This window comes from Nannobrachium achirus, assembly GCF_963921795.1.
Source record: "Nannobrachium achirus genome assembly, chromosome: 4".
Classification (NCBI taxonomy): domain Eukaryota; kingdom Metazoa; phylum Chordata; class Actinopteri; order Myctophiformes; family Myctophidae; genus Nannobrachium; species Nannobrachium achirus.
In genome coordinates, this window is record NC_137813.1 from 34055504 (window position 1) to 34077075 (window position 21572).

At 40.6% G+C, this 21572-nt stretch overlaps 1 protein-coding gene across 1 annotated transcript; it reads left to right on the forward strand.

The window, feature by feature from the left end:
- The first annotated feature begins 88 nt into the window (after nucleotides 1-88).
- On the forward strand, nucleotides 89-19603 carry LOC308282543 (transmembrane protein 184B-like). The gene is made up of 9 exons (XM_080722922.1): nucleotides 89-579; nucleotides 5578-5808; nucleotides 7165-7330; nucleotides 13021-13111; nucleotides 13705-13780; nucleotides 15458-15549; nucleotides 15876-16045; nucleotides 16278-16472; nucleotides 17274-19603. Exons 2-9 carry the CDS (start codon nucleotides 5578-5580, stop codon nucleotides 17501-17503), a joined length of 1251 nt encoding a protein of 416 aa, XP_080579048.1. The 5' UTR covers nucleotides 89-579; the 3' UTR covers nucleotides 17504-19603.
- The last annotated feature ends 1969 nt before the right edge of the window (nucleotides 19604-21572 follow it).

A 21572-nucleotide genomic window follows, 5' to 3' on the forward strand; every position in this document is an offset into this window, starting at 1 on the left:
AACATGCGCACAACGGAACCCTGGAATGTGTCCGTCTGGCTGCTGGTGTGTTACTGTGTGTAACCGAGGCTGCTGCTGATGTGGAGGAAATAACGGTGCATAGGATGGTTATTACATTATTATTATTATAGTCATTCATTCAGCTATGGGAAGGGGAACCGCAACCGCAAAGTTAACCCAGCAGCTAGTCGCCTGTGACAGCATATTTTTTTGTTTGGAGGAAATGGATCAATAATTCCTCCTAAACGTATGTTTACTCGCCTCGCCTTATTCTGAGTTTACTGGGGCAACGGCGAGCTAACGGCAGGCTAGCTAGTTAGCATTTCGCTTAATTAACTGTCGATACTTGTATATTGTAAGCTTGACAACAGCAACGGGACCGTTTCTGTGTATTAAAAAAAAACAACAGCAACAATGCAGTAGATGGATGTAGCCAACTGGCGTCGGCGTTAATGGTTGCTTTGGCTACAGTGGACACTCCACACGGGCTTGCTGTCGACAAGAAGTAAAATCAGCTAAATTGATGCTTGGATTCAAACAACCGCAGCCCCATCAAATCCAACAACTGCAGAGGAGGAGGTAAGAACTGGAGCAGCACGATGGTGTCAGAACGATACCCTCTTCATTCAATGCAGTCGTCATCTATTTACAATATTAAAAGCCAGTGGTTTTCAACCTTTTTCATGTCAATGTCCGTTATTTATTCGGCATTTGATTTGAGCTGGGCGTCAGTAAAGACAGCTTTAAACTTTCCACAGTGACAACTGATGAAGTGTTTAAAAAATTGAGCGCCCTACCTCAACACAAGGCCACTGGCCTTGATAAAATCCCAGCTAGATTTCTCAGAGATTCAGCTGCCACCATTGCTCCAATCATTACCCACATAATTAACCTTTCCATCGAACAGGGTCATGTCCCCCAGGACTTCAAACTAGCAAAAGTAACCCCCCTGCATAAAAAAGGTAGCAAACTAGACCCTGGAAACTACCGCCCCGTTTCCATTCTTAGCTCCATATCCAAAGTCATGGAGAAAATAGTCTACGAACAGATTGCAAGATATCTCGATGAGAATAATCTGATTTACGAGTTCCAATCTGGATTCAGAAAATCCCATTCCACTGACACATGCCTTCTCTATTTGACTGACCAAATCAAACGCGAAGCGGATCAGGGCAAGTATAGTGGCATGGTCATGATGGACCTCCAGAAGGCATTTGACACCGTGGATCATGCTATTCTGATTGAGAAACTAAAAGCCATCGGTCTTGACAGCGCAGCAGTGAGCTGGATGCAATCTTACCTGGTGGGGAGGGAACAGGTGGTGGAGATTAACGGTACCCTGTCCCCCCCCCTCCCAGTAAGCTGTGGAGTTCCCCAAGGTAGCATACTGGGACCTCTGTTGTTCCTAATATACGTGAACGACATGGCATCTGCTTGCGACTGCAACCTGTTCCTGTTCGCGGATGACTCGGCTCTCCTAGTCTCGGGCAAGGACCACTTGCAGGTTGAAAAGACACTTAACTCTGAACTGAGTAAGATCTGCACATGGCTTAACGACAACAAATTATCAATTCACCTGGGCAAAACCGAGTCCATCCTCTTTGGATCAAATCATAACCTCAAAAAGGTAGAGAACTTCACAATCAAAGTGGGTGACAAGGTCATAACACGAAAAAACGAAATCTCCTACTTAGGATGTATCCTTGAAGCTAATCTTTCCAGCGAAAAGATGACTTCAAAAGTAATACAAAAAATCAACCAACGAACTCGTTTCCTACAGAGGATCGCCCCAATGGTCAACTTCAACACACTGAAGACCATAGCTGGTGCAATAATCCAGCCCCTCTTTGACTATGGAGTCCACGTATGGTATCGTGACGCCCCACAAGCCCTAAAAACTAAACTCCAAACAGCCCAAAATAAACTAATTAGGGTCCTGCTTAACCTTCCCAATCAGACTCACCTCACCGCTACTCACCAGTTAAGAGTGGGGTGGCTCAGAGTAGATGACAGAGTACAGCAACTTGCAATGGGCCTGGTGTACAAGATACACTACACCACTATGATACCCAAGTACCTGTCAAAATACTTTAAAAACGTTAAGGATGTCCATAATTACAACACCAGAGGCAGTGCCACAGATCACGTTCAACCCAGAGTCAACTCAAAGAAAGGGTCGAACTCGTTCTTCTGCTACACCACAAAAATGTGGAATGCCTTACCGAAGGCCATAAAGGAGTGTGGATCACTAGCATCCTTTAAAATTGCCCTAAAAAACCACTTACAGGCAGCAGCCGTTCACAACTGGTAAAAACCTAGCCCAACCCTACCCTCCCTGCCCCTTCCTTGTATATACTGTACATACTGATTGTTTAGACTTACTGTTACCTGCCCCTTCCTTGTATATATTGTATATACTGTACTTACTGATTGTATAGACCTACTGTTTTCTTTTTTTCTTTACATATCTACTGCATAGTACTGTGTTCTATTTGTCTGTCATTCAATGTTATATGAGATACTTTAATGGTTTCCTGTTGAAATAAGCTTAGTCTTTTCATGGATCTCCTTTTAGTAGACCTTGTACCAGTGAACTGTACCGTCATGAATCTGTACATTTTCCTATGCAAACTTCTAATAAAGCCTTCAATCAATCAATCAATCAAAGCCGTGGCGTGTACCACCTTTTTATGAGATTTAGCCTCAGACGCAATTTCGCTGGATAATGTGGGATAGGAGGGAGATAACAGACAAACGTTGATCAAAATAACAATTCTTATAAAATCTCTAATTAAGGAGACTTCTTGTAAATTAAATAATGCAGATGTTTAACAATAATTTGGGGACCACCTGGAACCCCCTCAAGGACCACTGGCTGATAACCACTGATAAAGCTCATAGAAAACTATTTAAGTTTCACAAAGTACCGATGTTTATTTTTTAATTGAAATGCTGTGTAGGCCTACTGTTTTCAGGTGTATGTTTTTGTATCCATAAGCGTTTATACCGTATTTCCAGTGATTAACTTGATTGGAAGAACATGAACATTACAATAATTTTACTTCTGGCTGTTTTTAAGAAATCCATTAAGTAAGATAAAATATAAAGATAAGCAAAGCAATTATAAACATGTGCTTTTAGTAGAGCACTGCAACCATTTGTTATGTTCATCTCTGCATGACCTAATCATGCTTGATGCTGCTTCACAGGTCTTTCCCCTAGCAAAGAGGCTTCTGATGTCATGTCAAAAGCCTGCTGTTTGGATTTAGGTCAAAGTACAATAGATGTTTTGAAACGCAGCCTGGGTGCAGTCAGCAGGATTGATGAACTGCCTATGCCTGTATCTGTCCCGTGTCTATGTATCTGTCTGTCCCACTAAGATATAGGCCTACTATATATACTGTACATGGGTGTAGTGTCTGTGGACCTTTTACAGTTGTGAGAGAGCACACAGACAGTGATTTGAAACATATTCACTCTCAGTTATTTCGAGAACTAGGCTAGGGCTGGGCAATTAACCAAAATATCTATTTAGAACCAATAACCCTTTTTTTTTACAAATCAACACCAAAAAGTTGTTGTAGATTTTCTTTTCATAATCGGCTAAAGTCTAGTCTGATTAGCCACTTAATCTTCTATTATTATAGTAGGTCTATAACACACTTTTAGATATGCTATTTTCACTTTTTTATTTTACTTTATAATCGTTCATTAATCATAATCGGGGCAAAAGCAAAATAATCTTGATATTGATTTGAAGTCATATCGCCCAGCCCTATTTCAGGCCTAACTCTGAGGTTGCCATTGGCTTACATACCAAGAGGACAGCTCAAACAGAATAGCTGATTTAAAAAAAAAAAATTAAATCAGAAAAATATATGTATATTTTTTTATTTAATTGATTAGATTTTTTTGTGGGCACGCAGATAGACAAGCAGAGATCAGACCTTTCTATGTAACAATAATATTTTCTAAGGGACTGAATTGCTAGCGCTAGCTTTGGCAAGGTGTGTGAGTCATCCACATCTCGGCCAGTGACAACCTATATTTAGCTGATAGAGGGGCTGAATCTCATTGTGAAATCAGTTTTCACTCTTAATGGAATTGTCAGTTTCCTAGAATCCAGGCAAGCTGACTGATGTGTTTCAGATGACGGGGTGATCTCAAAACAAACACCCACAAGCAGCCTGATCAACTTGTGAGCTTACTGCTCTGCGTACAGGGATGACGCTGTGCAATGATTCAAATATAACAGAATTAAGTATCCAAATACTGAAAAACATTTTTTTCCAAATATTTGCGGCCAGCCCTAGTTCTGTCTCACAAACCCAACAGAACCATATTATCGCACCGCCCCCTCGAGGCCACAGCCTGTGTACTTGTATTGTACCAGACTGCACTCTGATGTTGTGATGCAAGGTGTCCTCCTAGTCTTCTGTAGTGTTTTTGTTTGTGTGTAGGGCCTATTTACAGCTCCCTCGCACTTCCTCCAGCCCTCAGCAAAACAAGGAGAAACAGAGGAGAATTTGGGTCAGCAGCCCCAGCTCATGGCTGTCACACCAATGTGCTCTGTTTGACTGATTCAATTCTGTTCTTCCTTCCAGTGTGTTGTTATATTCAAATATTCACTGTTCCCATGCACCCAACTACCAGATGCCTCCTCTTCACTCATTCTCGTGCTGTGTTTTGATTTGACTTCAACTCTCTATCTACTACACTCTCATTTAGGGTTGGCCATTTGGAGAACCTAATTTCTTTACCATTAACCGTTTTTTTAATGGACAAATGTCTGTGAATCACACACCCGCCAGGACAGAATCTTTGGTTGTGAAACTGTTGAGACCCCAGTAGGGTCTCCCAGCTGTAGCCAAATGTTGATTAACAGAGTCTTTGAGTAAATTATGAAGCACATAAACCACTACTGTAGAATAATGAATGTCATGTACATACGCAACGTGAACTTCCTTAAGTGCATAAGGTTGTTTATTTCTGCTAGAGTTTCCGTTGGTAAAGCATCACCATTGCCATCAATCATAAATCTGTTGTACCTTTGTAACGTGGTGACTGCTCCAGGCATCACTTTAGGGGTAAAGGTAGTAGGTACCCTTGCACCAAAAATAATAATAATACATTAACCATTTAACCATTATATTACCTAGTAACCATATCGGTTAATCTGTTAACCATGAATATCCCAACTTTCATTCTGTTAACGTGTCCATCCTGTCCTGTTTGCTACTTGATGTAATCCAGTGGTTTCAATCAGCAAATCCTGATTGATATTATGCTCTGCCAGAAAATTGTGTCATTCATGGTTTATTTCCTAGAAACACAATACGACGAGGTGCTTGCAAAACATATTTGTCATTGACCCTAATTCACATGGTGGCAATTTTACTCAGGGTGCTGTGTGAATAGGTTAATTAACTGGGTGCTTCTTGAGTTCAGGGCTAGTACACATTCATCCGCTCCCAGGTGTGGATCACCTTTTGTTCCTTAATGTGATTTTTTTTTAAACTTTGATACGAAACTGAATCAAATTCCTCTTTGTATTCACCTTCTTCTGTCTTTCTGCAGATGAGTCAACTTTGGCAGGGAGACATTCCCCTATCAGAGAGGTTGAGCAATGATTCTCCCATTGGTCTGGTCCCACGACCCCCTACCACCATGTCTCCACAAGGGTCCAACTCCTCCTTGGTACCAGAGACCCTGGTCACCCCAGAGGCACCCATTTTCCTCATGACCTCTACTGCCCAAACCATCTCAGGGTTCTTTGTGTGGACAGCCCTGCTAATCACCTGTCACCAGGTAAGGTGCTTGTGGAGTGCTTGAGTTCTCATGAACTCTCTGAGGGCGGGCTGGTAGGTGGTAGTGCACACATATTTGCAACGTCCCCCATGTTCGATTCCAACTGAAGACCTGTGTTGCATGTCCATCCCATCTTTCTCTTTTCTACTACAGTATATCTATACTATATTTAAATGTACAAGCCGAAAATTAGATGCTGAAGTGAAATGGGTTATTGAACTTCATGAAGACTACTTGTTTTAAGATATTTTTGGGGCAATTTGAGCCTTTATTGACTGTGACAGTGGAGAGAGACAGGGAATGTGGAGCGGTTAGGGGGATGACATTGATGAGAGCATATATTTTGCCTAGGTGAGCTTCAGTAATTGATCTTTCCTGGTTTGAGTGTCCAGTTCTCACCTTACAGTGAAGTTCTCAATAAATTCAACTGTTGCATACAGTGCCGTCTTATTACTATGCTACTAGGCACCTTACAGTGAAGTTCTCAATAAATTCAACTGTTGCATACAGTGCCGTCTTATTACTATGCTACTAGGCTCAAGTTGTCATTGTGTGCTGCTATCGTATTCACAAAGGGTTAAAGATGAGCCTTCGTCGCTCTGGCAACAAGTGCTCCTGCCTCTGCTATGACATCAGCAAAGAGCAGGGAATGGGAGGAGGGTCACAGTTGCTTAGCAACAACCACTGCAATCAGTGTGTGCTCTCTTTGCTAGACATGTTATCACCCACTTGTTTGTTATCTTACCTGTGTGTGTGCGTGTGCGTGTACAGGCCAGGAAAGGTGATAGGTGTGGTATTGTGTAAGAAGATGAGAACCAGATGAAGCTTTTAAAAGGTACCAATGGCAAAAGACCCCTTCTGTCTCTTCCTGTCACCTGCTTGTCTCAATAATAGGAGGAAAAACGTGAAAGTGTACACATACACTTCCCATCTCCTCTGAGATCCAACTTGTTGCGTCTGCTGTACGCAGACCTCTACTCTACATACTTCGAATTCAAGATCAATCAGGATGTTGAAGCAAATGGAGTCAGAGACACTTTGTATTTGATAGAAGTTAATTACATGAGCTCATAGGAGGAGAAATACATTAAACACACAGGTCAGTGGTTAAGTAGTTCTCTAGTGCTTAGCAGTGATCAGAAGCTATACACAAAGATAAGAGGGGAGCTTGTGTCATAGAACACACCTGTACAGATGAACAAACAGTTCATCGTTGGTCTGATGAGTCCGTCCTGACTTTACAGAGCTGATTTAATTGTATGGCCGCCAGGTGTTTTGTGAGGCAGCTGATGGAAACATAGACATACATTGATTGCGACCGCAAATGAATGATTGGCTTACCCATCTCATTCTCAGATCTACATGCACCTGCGCTACTACAGCTCCCCCAACGAACAGAGGCACATAGTGAGGATCCTCTTCATTGTCCCCATCTTTGCCTTTGAATCCTGGCTCAGCCTCCTGCTCTTCACCAACGAGGAATACTATGTCTACTTCGATACGGTTAGAGACTGCTATGAAGGTATGTACTGTAGATGGAAGTGACGTCTGACATCACAGACGTCTGACATCATAGACCACGTGAGACTGACACAATATGTCCATATATGGGCATCTGACATCATAGATGGCTGATGTCATAGACCACACGAGACTGACACAATATGTTCATATATGGGCATATATGGATATGAATAGACACCCTGTTAGGGAAACCACACTAATACAATCCCTGTTATGCCCATAGAGATCCCTGATGTCATCAACATTAAGCCCATATCTGGAATGCCCATTATATATGGACATATTGTGTCAAGCTGATGTGGTCTATGATGTCAGATATCTATGATGTCAGACGTCGGTCACCTCCATATTTGGGAAAATATGACCACATTTTGTCCATCACTGTTTTCTTTTTCTTTTTTTCTTTCGATGCCAAAACATTGTTTGCTGGTAAAACTGTGGCAGGTGAACTTTAGAATCCTCCCCATCACTGTGGCCAGTAGGTGAAAGTAATTACCTTTTTGTCCGCATATTTCTCCCTCATTTCAGTGAAAATGTATATTGCTATTACAGACATGATGATGAGCTTATTACCTCAGTGTATAGAGGCAGAGGCTGGCACTGGCAGTTGTGCTGTCATAAAGGATAATACACCTTACACAGCACACACTTATGTTTATCCACTATATTCACCAAAACTGTTGGAGTGAGCCTGGTGTGTTCTAGTATTCTACTTCCTGACTCCCAGGAGAATTGGCTGAGTGGGAATTTATGTGTTGTGATCCCCCAGTGGCAGATGGCCTTTACAGTGTCTGCGTTTACGAGAACTTCCATCTTTGTTTTCTTGCTTCCTAGGCCTATTGGGATTGCTGGGGTGGGGAAGCCTGTTACCTAGCAACAGTATGCAAACGACCAAAAGCTTGAGAAGAGTTTCAAGGGACTCAATTGAGAACAGATAAATCGTTGGCCTTCTGTAGCCCATTAATCTGCTGTGCATCTACTGACACAAGAATTTCTACAAGTGTTTAGTGAGACATTTGTGTCAGTTAGCAGCCATGGCATTATGGAACATTAGGGTGCTGTAAAATAGTATTTTGTATGTCTTTGAGGCAATGGACAGCTTTATAAAAAGTGGACTCAATTATTCTATGAGATGGACAAGTGAAAATCTGACATAACAATTCCCAATGCATCCTGTGTCTCAAGAGCTTCCTCCCAAGATATTGGCCAAATGCGTAGTTTTACATAAGGCTGGCAGCTATGGATGGGAGGAGACCATATTAAAACTAGAAGAAGTGCTCTTCCGAGCACAGGTCTCCACCAGGTAGCTTATTGTGGCTTCCAGGTAGCGCTATAATAGGCCAAAGTGAAAAGGGTGCCATCTCTTCTTCGGCCTTTCATGGCAAATGGGACGCTGCATTCATGATTTGAGGCATTTTGTTCTAAAAATTTGTTTAGCAAAAGTTGACCTAATGGTGGCGCGAAATTTCACACAAATTCCACACTGCGTTCATGATTTGAGGCATTTTGTTCAAAATGGACCAATCCTGCAAACTTTGGAAGGCAATCTTAGACAATCAGTATGGAATATGAAAAAGCAAAGATATCTGTCTTGATCACGTGACTATAGAGATCATGTGTAGCAAGTCGTGTGAAATTTGGATAAAATCTGAAGGGGTTATATAAAAAGGTTTTTTTTACGTAAGTCTGCCTCCTGGTGGCGCTATATAACGCACATTTTTGAAATGCAGGGCAAAGGTTTTTCTTTAGCCTCTAGGGAGTGTGCATACAGAGTTAAAAATAAAAACACAAATCAGGCTGGTATAGCGCCACCATAAGGCTGATTTTACAATTTTTAAGTGACATGTCTTCTTTGGCCTTGTGGGAATGTGCGTGCGAAATTTTACGGAAATCACACTCTGCGTTAATGATTTGAGCCATTTTGTTCAAAATGGACCAATCCTGAAAACTTTGGAAGGCAATCTTAGACAATCAGTATGGAATATGAAAAAGCAAAGATATCTGTCTTGATCACGTGACTATAGAGATCATGTGTAGCAAGTGTGTGAAATTTGGATAAAATCTGAAGGTGTTATATAAAAAAGTTTTTTTTTACGTAAGTCTGCCTCCTGGTGGCGCTATATAACCCACATTTTTGAAATGCAGGGCAAAGGTTTTTCTTTAGCCTCTAGGGAGTGTGCATACAGAGTTAAAAATAAAAACACAAATCAGGCTGGTATAGCGCCACCATAAGGCTGATTTTACAATTTTTAAGTGACATGTCTTCTTTGGCCTTGTGGGAATGTGCGTGTGAAATTTTACGGAAATCACACTCTGCGTTAATGATTTGAGCCATTTTGTTCAAAACGGAGCAGTTCTGCAAACTTTGGTAGGCAATCTTAGGCAATCAGGATGGAATATGAAAAATCTGAAATACCTTTTTTGTTTAATGACTATCAGAGATACTGTGTACCGATTTGTGTGATATTTGGACAACATCTGTAGGAGTACTATCCAAAAATGTGTTTTGCACAAATTCGCCTCCTGGTGGCGCTATAACAGGCCGATGTGAAAAATTCGGGCCAGAGGTTCTGCTCTGGCACCCATCGTGGCAACGGCGCCGGAGATTAGCTGTACAAAGACAGAAGGAGAGGACGGATGGACAGGGTGCAAAACATAGTCTCCCCATGCCTTTCGGCTGGTGGAGACAAAAATAAATATACTTAAAAAGCCACTAAGAAATATGATTCTCTCGAGATTGGATATATTGATCCGAGTGTATGACAGAAGACATTGGCCATTTCCAGTGCCCAGAGAGTTAAAACTCAAAAATATCACCAGCACTCACTTGAATTCCTTCTAGAATGTCTTGAAGATCCAGCAGCAGTAAAACACACAGATGTGATTAGGGTCCAGGTGGCCACAAATGTCTGGTTGTCAGTTATACTTTTTTAAGAACATCATAATTCTGGTAAATGTACTAAATTGCCCTTCAAAGTGTGCATGTTTTGTATATACAATACAAGTTAATGTACATGTGTGGAATGCAAGTAAGGAATTGTTGGATGGCAAGTTTGCTTCCAGTGTACTCTATGCTAAACAAGATAAGAAAGGAAGCATTGAAGAACCTTTCCATAGCATTTATGGAAAGGTACACACAGGTATACCGCGCCCATGCTAACTGGGCGCGGTATAGAGTAATATGACAATTCTGCAGTGTTGTGTGGAAGTTGTATGACAGAAATGGCCTGAAGTATATTGGAGATAAATTAGAAGAACTCTGTCAAGGTGTAAAAACATCTCTAGTTTTCCACTTTCTTCATCTTGGGAGCATGAATGTACACTTTTTGAACTTCATAAATGTATATAGCACATTTTTAAACACCATGTTACAAAGTGTACACAGAAACATAAAAAACAAAACTATGAACCAATATCTAAACAAATGTAAGTTATCTAAAACAAAACACGCAGAGGAAGCGTACACAGCCAACAGAGTTATTGTTCTATTGGTCACAGACAGACAAACAGAAGAGCACTGAAGTTCATGATCAAAGCCTAGTATTGAGTTCAGTTGTAAGATACTCACTGAATTCACTGGTGCTCCAGAAAAGTAGACCAACTTAAAACAGGACATTTCTGATAAATTCCTGTGTTCTATTCTACTGGTCCGCTCTGCATCCAGTCACACTGGAATCTCTGACACAGGAAGCATTTAATGGTAGTATATTTATTTAGGGGTGGAGAGCTGAGAATGCTTATTGGTGTGGGTACCACAACCAGTGGTGGAAAAAGTACTCCAATGTTTAAAGTATCAATACTGCAATATAAAAATACTCTGTCACAAGTAAATGTCCAGAATTCAAAATGTACTTGAGTAAAAGTGCAAAGGTTTTGGCATCAAAATGTACTTAAAAGTACCAAAAGTAAAAGTACTCATTATGCAGAATGTCCCATTTCAAGTTTTCAAATGTATAAATATATCTTTTGAAAATAGCTCACAATGCGTTGCATCGCAATGCATTGGGGGCTTGTAGATCGGCTATTTTAAAATGACCAATATGTATAGGGTTGAAGCAGTTAATGTATGTTTTGTAATAATAATCAAAATTTACAAAGTAACTAGTAACTAAAGTTATCAAATAAATGTAGGAGTAAAAAGTACAATATTTGGATCCAGGATGTAGTGGAGTAGAAGTGAAAGTATTGGAAATTGGAAATACTCAATAAAGTACAAATACCTGAAAATGTTACTTAAGTACAGCACTTAAGTAAATGTATTTAGTTACTTTACACCACTGAACACAACCAATGTTTAATAATAATAATTATTATTATTATTGCGACCGTAGGTCGCAGTTACTTGCACACTATCCAAACCTCCACCGGCTGTCCCTCCGTCACTCCCTCCGTCACTCCCTCTGTCACACGTCACACGTCACACTTTTGCCCTGCTCATATCTCTGCAACCGTTGCCCCGATCCATGCCAGATTTTGCACACACACTCCTTGCCTGCCAAACTACAACCTCCAAGGACCCCCGGAGTTTCGGGGACCCCCAGGTCCCTGGGGGACCCCCAGGTGTAAAAAATTACCAAATGTGCAAAAATGACCAAATGACCACCCCAACGGGGCTGCTCTCTCTGTGTCACACACACACACACACACACACACACACACACACACACACACACACACACACACACACACACACACTCTCTCTCTCTCTCTCTCTCAAACATAATGTGTGACCTGCCAAGTGGCAAGGAATGTTGCCACTGTCCTCTCTCACACACACACACACACACACACACACACACACACACACACACACACACACACACACACACACACACACACACACACACACACACACACACACACACACACACACACACACCCCTTCACACCAGGGAGTCCAGGAAGGATGAGCCTCCATGCTTAAATAAACAGACCTGGGTCCACTATTAGCAACCATAAATACAGATGCCCACCCTTTAGCTAACAGAAACTGCTTTTGTAAATGCTGGAATGTTAAAAAGGTCATCTCTTTCACTTTCAATTGTATACATTAGCTATTGTTCATAACTACACAGTCATGTCATCAAAATGCATCTGTCCCATCTAGCGCCACCATCTGGCTGATTTTTAAAACACACATTTTTGGACACTGCTCCTACAGAATTTGCCCTAAAATCACACAAACCACTACACAGTATCTCTACAGTCACCCTGCTCCTACAGATTTTGCCCTAAAATCATGCACACCAGTACACAGTATCTCTACAGTCATGTAATCACAACGCATCTGTCCCATCTAGCGCCACCATCAGGACGATTTTGCACAAACTACTTTTTGGCCTATTTATGGAGATAAGCGACCAACGGTCGCTTATCTCCCGATTAGGGAGTCTTACTGGTTATTATTATTATTTTTGGAGCTGTGTGGAGCTCCCTATACATGGCCGTTTGTGTGTCTATGTGGGTCCGTATGTAGCCTCAAGAATGTGGTAGTACCTTTTATGACCACACATGTTAAGGGAGGGGCGCTGTTTTCAACTGCAATACACACACACACACACACACACACACACACACACACACACACACACACACACACACACACACACACACACAGCTCCACTTCGAACAGAGGTTCGATTTTACTTTTATAGTTACTTGTATGTTTGTATGTGTGTCTGCCTGCAGCCTTTGTCATCTACAACTTCCTCAGTTTGTGCTATGAGTACCTGGGAGGAGAAAGTGCCATCATGGCTGAGATCAGAGGGAAACCTATTGAGTAAGTCTTTGTCCTCTCTATCTCAGGCTGTATTTATACTTGTATAGTGTATTTATTCAGCTGAATCAAATGCAGAAAATAATTTAGTACTACTTCTGTAATTCTGTGACGTTAACTTCAGCAGCCATGATGGCACACTGTACCCTGCTGTGAGCACGTATCTGCTTGGGCATTGACATTTTAGGTTTGTATGTAGTACATGCCAACGATATCTAACACGGCTAGAGATACGCATGACTCTATTGCAGTTAGGAGACATACATATAGCATACAGATACAGCTGCTGTGCAACAATGACGTCTGTCGCCACAAGTAATTAATATGGCAGAGAGAACTTGCTGTTTCATTGCATTGCTGTCAGTGCTTAACAGAATGTTGACATGATTACTCTCTTGATCATATAGCGGCACGCACGCACGCACGCACACACACACAGACAGACAGACAGACAGACAGACAGACAGACACACATTTAATCCAAAACTGACCTGGACATTAATAGAGTCCATGAATGTCTTGTCAGGCAGCCTACAGTATCATGTTCATGATACTCAAGTCATGTTTTTGTACTTAAACCTCTACCTCTGCCATAGGTCTAGCTGTGTCTATGGAACCTGTTGTCTGTGGGGCAGGACATACTCCATTGGTTTCCTCCGCTTCTGCAAACAGGTAGATTATCACTGTTTTCACATGCATATCCTATTTTCACATATCCTGTGTAATGAGAATATGATAACAACTATGCTATATAGTTTTCAAATATGACATAGTTCAATGTTGAAAATGGGTGGTTCTCCCCGTTAAAATAGTTTCAACAAAATGGTTCAGAAATCGTTGCTTAGCTGTAGCTTCTGTATGAACACAATTGACTCAATAAATACATGAGCCGGAAACTCTGTAGTTATCTAATGTATTGGAAAACAATCATATTCACATACTATCCTGATTCATTGATTAGCTGCTTTTAAGCCCCATTTTATACTTGAATCATATAATGTCACACAACTTGCATATGTTGTGAACTTGTACATCTGCAACTTTCACTTGTTTTATATTCTACCTATAATGACATCCTTAGAATCAGGATACCAGGGCCATCATGCACCTTTCTTGGTTCATCAATCAAACTAAATAAATACTGTATACTGAAGTACTAGGCTACACCTATTATTTCAAGTGTATTGTTTTGGCCTTTCAATTTCAGCATTATCACAGGTTGTACAATTATTATTAAGACTTAAAAATGTTAATAAAAAAGCTGTTACATAAAACAGCACAGACCCCTGAAAATGTCATGTGCCCTAATTATCGACGCCGAACATCGTCAAGTTCTCGCCGATGTGGGTTTGGCGAGGTTTTGCACAACCGGAATTTCACTATACTGTATGCCTATAAATGGGCGTATCAGTGAAATTGGCGTATCATCATCATTGATTTTAGTTTGTTTTTGTTTACACATAATCTTTTCTATTAATACGTTGGATTCATATTCATTTGTATGTTCACACATTTAAAACATTTCACATATTTAACCACTACTTGACCATTGGCTCTGTACTTGGTTTGCAGTTTTATCCCCCTCTACACGTACCAATACGTACTATATGATAGTGTATATAATAATTATATATAATATAATGCAAAATAAAATATATTCAGTATATCTGACTGCTTGTATTGGCTTTGCACCGCGTTGTGAGCTTGTAGATCGCCTATATTTTCACTAGTTTGGGGCCTGGGGCAAATGTCTTTTGGGTTTCTCTTTTGGGTTACGGGCTAAAAACGTTGGAAATCACTATTTCCACAAATGTCTCACTGTCTTGACATCAGAGTGATAATGCAGCATCAACTCTTTTTCCTCTTTAGTGTTTTTGTTGTACTAAGACTTTGGGTTCAGTTCCTGGCTGTTGCTGGAAGCCACACAATAAAATCCTCAGTGTTCATTTCTCCACGTGTAACTGAGAGTTAAATTTAACCCTGAGCATTTCATTGTACCTTTTTATTTTGTGTGTATGTCTGTTTGTTTTTGAAAATAGAGAAGCACTTCATAAGTGTTTGAATTGAAAATGTATATCTTTATCCTGTGCTTCACAATACAGATATTTCAAACTAAATGTAACCCTTAGGATTAACCCTTAGGATTTTACTGTGCTGTATTGAATGTTATCTTTCCTCTGCCCTTGCTTTTCCGTCTCTCCACGTCCTGGCCTAACAGAACCAATGAATGACATACAATAGTCATTAATAAAGGATTGATTGAGATGGTGTAGCAGCTGGTCAAGTAGCTTTGCTGACACATTATCACATTATGACCTTCCTTCCCATTGTCACTCATTCCTTCCCCAGGCGACTCTTCAGTTCTGTGTGGTGAAACCACTGATGGCCATGATCACAGTCATCCTGCAGGCCTTTGGGAAATACAGAGATGGAGACTTCAAGTATGTTAGTGCACCACCATATGTGCTCACAAAGGCATTCATAACACAAGTGCCTTTGTGACCTGCTGTCTCCTTTGACGTGACGGCTGCATTAAGTCATAATCTGACTTGAATTTAGCTCAATTGATTTTCATTGATTCTTTGGTTGAGCTTTTGAAACATTCTTCTCACTAGGACATTTGTTTATCTCTACAAAGCCTCTCTTCAAAAGGCTGCTTCATGAACAGGAAAAATCCAGCCCCATTGTTTTTTTTATTCACGTCCAAAACATATAAGTCGGTGGTTCTACAGTGGTTCTTCTCTGTGTCTGTCCCTCTGTGCTCCAGTGTGGCAAGTGGATACCTGTATGTGACGATCATCGACAACATCTCTGTCAGCCTGTCACTCTACGCTCTCTTCCTCTTCTATTTCGCCACGCGGGAACTGCTCGTCCCCTACAGTCCTGTGCTCAAGTTCTTCATGGTGAAGTCGGTCATTTTCCTGTCCTTCTGGCAAGGTGAGGAAACCATATAGAGAGCTTTACTTTGCGATAGAATTATAGGATTCAGGTTATATACCTGTGAAGTTCCCTTTAACATTTGCACAGTGGTGCTTATAGTCTTTACAGTATTATGGTAGGTCACTCTCCCACACTCTCTCTATATCATTCTCTCTTTCTTATCTCTCTCCCTCTCTTTGATTTTTTCCCCCTCCTTTCATTCCTTCTTTCTTTCCCTTACTACATCCAGGAATGCTGTTGGCCATCCTGGAGAAGTGTGGTGCCATCCCTAAGATCAACTCTGCTGAGGTGTCAGTGGGAGAGGGCACGGTCGCAGCAGGTTACCAGAACTTTATCATCTGCATTGAGATGTTCTTTGCTGCTGTGGCCTTTCGCCATGCCTTCACATATAAGGTCTACATGGACAAGAGGCTGGACTCCTATGGTAAGAGTAGAGTGTGTATTTGTGTATATTAACATATTGAGTGTTGGAAAATTGTATAAAATGCTTTGTGAATCAGAAATAAAGCTCTTACCAGCTGTCATGGCGTTTGATATAATTGCACAGTCTGCTTTCATGAAAGGTTTATGGGATAATTGGCGATTTTTCTTTAGTCTTTCATTACTGTCTCTTTTTCCTGCTGTTATTTTCCCTCCCTATCTTTCAACACTGTTCTGCTCCTCTGAATATGGTCTGGAGTAATCTTTTCCTCTGTCTCTTCTTCTGTTTTTCTTCCATTCCTCTCTTTTCTTTCGATTTCTTTGTCTCTTTTTTCTCCTTTTCTTCTTTCTATCTCCTCACTGTGCTGCACTAAAAGGCTCGTTTCCTATCTATGGACAGTACGGTAGGTTCATGTTGGCTCTTTATGTCTCCATTGTTACACAGTTTTTTATGTTTGCTTCTTTGTCCTCATTTGTGGTCTTTAGCATTTGCTTGATACGGAGGTAATTCAGTACAATTTCAGTTCCACGTTAGTTAGTTACATATTTTTTTAATTATCACTACACTCATTTTGTTTTTTAAAACATGGTCGTGGTTGTTTTGTTTTTGTTTTTATTTACAGTTATTGGATGCAGGCTGTCATCATTTTTTAGTTCACTTTTGTGTGTGAGCATGTGTATTCACCCAGGCTCAATGGTTTGTTCAGTCAATCCATCCCCCACTCATGACCATTGTCTCACTTACTCTTTCAATTGAACGCTCCACTACTAATACTCCTCTCCCTCCGTCCTTCTACTTCCACAGGTCGCTGTGCCCCTATGAAGAGCATCTCCAGCAGCCTAAAGGAGACTATGAACCCAGGGGACATGGTCCAGGACGCCATCCATAACTTCTCCCCGGCTTACCAGCAGTATACGCAACAGTCCACCCTGGAACAGTGTGGAGGCCCTCCACTCTCCCGCAGCCACAGCAACCTCAGTACACGGGGAGACAATGAGAAGACCCTGTTACTCAGCTCTGATGACGAGTTCTGAGACACACACACACACACACACACACTTAAAGGCTGGATTTTATGTGTGTGTGTGTGTGTGTATACTGTAGATATATATAATACACACACACACACACACACACACACACACACACACAGTATATAACCAACTCAAATTAGATTTTTATCAGGTACGTACAGTATGTGACACAAATCTGTTATTTTTATTGTTGCCTAAACAAGAAGAGCAGAACTATTTGCCTCACCCCCCACCCCTCCTCTGCTCTTAATTTGATAACAATAAAATAAATCAGATTTGTGATCCTAGACTCTCTGCTGGTGAACGGAGGGCGTGAAGCGGGTGGGTGGTTTTCGCTTGGAAAAGGGGAAATCTGGGAAAAGTGGGGATGCGTGACGAGGGTGAAGAGATTTAACTTGTATGGTAAGAGAATAGAATAATTAAAAAGCATTTGACTTCGTCATCGCTGTGCACTTTGGTTGATTCATTTCATAGAATAAAGTAGAGGTGAATTGTCATTTCTTTGCATCTGTTGCTCCCATGCTGCTGATGCATTAAATGATTCATTCACTTAATATGACCCAGTATCTACAGTACTTGCTGTATGTACCAAAAGCTAATGTGGTTCAATACAGTTTAAATACATATGCCCATATAGCACCCTTTGATGCTGCACTACTGTGGGGTTATGACCGATCTATGCTAGATCATGTGGAGCAGGTGCCACCTTCACTTGAACCACATGGCATCCCCCATCCTGGAGTCTTTTTCAGTGAGTGTTCACCCTCGCACTCCTCCCAATTCTGCCTCTTACTGAAACATTGCCAAATAGAGGGAGGGATATCTTGTCCCAGCCCACAAGATGTTCTGAATAAAGATTTACATTATAAAGGGATTTATGGACAAGCAACACTAAGAGGGCCCTTGAATTACTGGACCTTATTTTAATATATGTTTTTACCACAAATTATTCTTTATTATGTTTTATTACCTTAAAGGTACTTATCATGTGAAACTAGCCTGTTGAAGAGTTGTATATGGCAGAGATTATTTGTTTGAGTAAAATACACGTGTAAATGTTTTTGGTGTATTCACTTGACCAAGAGCTTGCAATTCTATGATTCCAGTTGTTGTGTTTCTTGGGATTAATTCCTGAATTTGATTTAGTGGTGTTGTTGACAAAGGCCACTGCTTTGGGAGAGAGATTTTAGTCTGTACAAGGAGGTGGATAAGTGCAAGCACAGCACCCTTGCAGCTGACAGATTACTGATGATAGCATACTATCATGCTAAGGGGCATATGAGTGGCACAGATCAAGCATGCTCCTGCTGGCACCATTGATAACTGTACCAACTCCACACATTCCCCAGTGACAGTCCTAAATAAATATATCCCTAATTGAGCTTCATAAGATGTATCAGCGTTTGTACACAATAGATCAGACCTCTGCCCCGTAGTTTGACACCCCTGTAAGCCCATGATATTATAGGCTCAAGTATGTGTTCACCGCTGTGGCCATTAAAATGTGAAAGTGGTTATTATTGGCTTTGTTGCTGAAGCCCTATGACTGTTGCCAAGTTTTAATAGTGGGGTATATGCGATACATGCTAGCTGTGTACAACATTTTCCCAAGTGACCAAAGGCTTAATGCTGAGACTTTGTGTGCACTCAGGTACAGGATCTAAAGCATTTCATGAGAACGTTTTGTCCGACTTGCCGGCTCACTTATACTAAAGCCTTGAAACTCCCTTTAAAACCCGCCTGTGTCCAACAGACACACTTTCAAGAGCTTCAGGACAGTGGTTATTCATCATGAATAAGCCTTCAAACCCTAAAATCTCATAACAATACTCTCATGAAAAGCTATGGCTTACTGGTTTTAAACATAACATTGGTTTAGTGATATTTAATAGGAGATTGGAATTCAATGCCTTAATTTTACTTCACCCCCAGCAGGTAAAAGCATATCATGCTCATGCATTTTGATCACGCATGTTGATCCTTTTGATACTGTGTGATCAAAAAGTTGTATCTTGATTACAAAGCTGAATATATTATTATACCAGAAAGGAAAAGATTGTAAATAAGTTTTAAAATAAACACTGCAAAATGTTACTGATTATATATTATAATATTAATGGTTTGCATACTTTGTTTTGTATTTTCCATATTTCCATATTCCTTTTACTCTTGTTTTATACTTTTATTCATTTGTATATTATTGTTATTATTACCTCTTAGGTTTTGATGCTATTTGTCTTTGTTGATGTTGAAAAAAATAATAAACGATTATAGACAAATGGAGATGTGTACTATTCTTTCAGGTGGTTTTCTACAGTGTCCACTAACTAGACCAGTGTTTCCAAAACACAGGGTCAGGATTTGGGTCCAAGGGAAATTTCTCCTTGCCAAAAGGTTGCCAAAAAGTTTGGGAACAACTTAACTAGAGCACCAATGCTGATATCATTTTTATATCATAAAATATAACAGAATACTATATGTGAGTGGGTAGTGCAAAAACAATTAACCGATATGCACCTATGTCTGGTCTTCTAGACTAGAGTATTCTCATTTATTCCCCTAACAAAATACTGTCTGAGATACAGTGATATAATATTGTTAAAAATGTTAACATGAAGGACAGTGAATAAAGCATCAATAAAACATCAATAAAAAGCATAGCATTAGAATGATTACTATGATCAGGAACACTTATTTGAAAGAAAACAAAAAATACAGAACCTTTAGAATATTGGACACAATATTAATATTGTAAGAATAGCTAAAAGGACATTGCTGAAGGAATGAGTTTTAATTAAAGAAAATCTGAGCTGTAGTATGTGTCGTTCAGCGTAATAAAATATTGTCATTCGGTGCACTAGTATTTTTTTTTTTTTAAAGATTTGTTTTTGGGCTTTTTATGCCTTTATTCGATAGGACAGTAGACTGACAGGAAATAGGGAGAGAGATGGGGAATGACAAGGTCGTCCGGATCGGGAATCGAACCGGCGACTCCATCAGGCATCATAGCCTAGTATATGGTACGCGCCTTGACCACCAGCCCAGCGGGCGCCCCGGTGCACTAGTATTTTAATATTAAAATGCAACTAGCCCTTACCCGTTCAAAGATATGAGCTCCGAAATGATGTGCAGTGTGTGGGTTATGGGATGTGCACTGTGCACTGTGCACACAGTATATGAGGGATGGAAAGTAACTTTAACTGGTGCTTGCATGATAATATGTAGGAGCATCAATGTAAGAAATACCCGTTTCGTTTAATGGCTACAGAGATACAGATACTGTGTACCGATCTGCATGATTTTTGGACAAAATCTGTAACAGGGCCAGACAACCGACCCCCAGCCCGCCACCCGCCTGCACGCACACACAAACACACACACACACACACGCACACGCACACACACACACACACACACACACACACACACACACACAGCTGGTTAAACATGTTGCCTCATGCTAGATGCAGAATAGACATGCCTCAAGCTAGATGCAGAATAGATATAGATACACCATAAAAATGCTAATATACAGCATATGATTTGTGAAAGTGACAAACGGGCTTCACAGTTATGTGATGTCAGGTGTGTTCATATGCTAATGGTGATGCGATTTCAGATCAATTGCTCCAGCCACTGAGGAGAAACGCTGTGACAGACACTCAGACAGACAGACAGACAGACAGACAGACAGACAGACAGACAGACAGACAGACAGACAGACACTCACTCAGACAGACATTCGGAAAATTATATGTTTGATAACTTGTCTTGTATTGTGGAGTTGACTCGAAGACAACATTTCAAAGGATGACCTTTTTATCAGTGTAAGGCAGTATGTTTTTATATATATATATAAAAAAGAAAAACATTCAACCACTTTTGAGTTGTACCTGTGATAGGTCAGATATGTGGTTTATTTATTAATGTTTCAATGCTTCACTGTCTCTATTCGGATAAATTCACTTTGCAAGATAAAGATCCGATCTACAGCGGATACGGAACCGGCTTGTGTGCATGCACAAAGTATATAAGCAATTTACAGGATATAGTAGGCGGGCTTTAGACC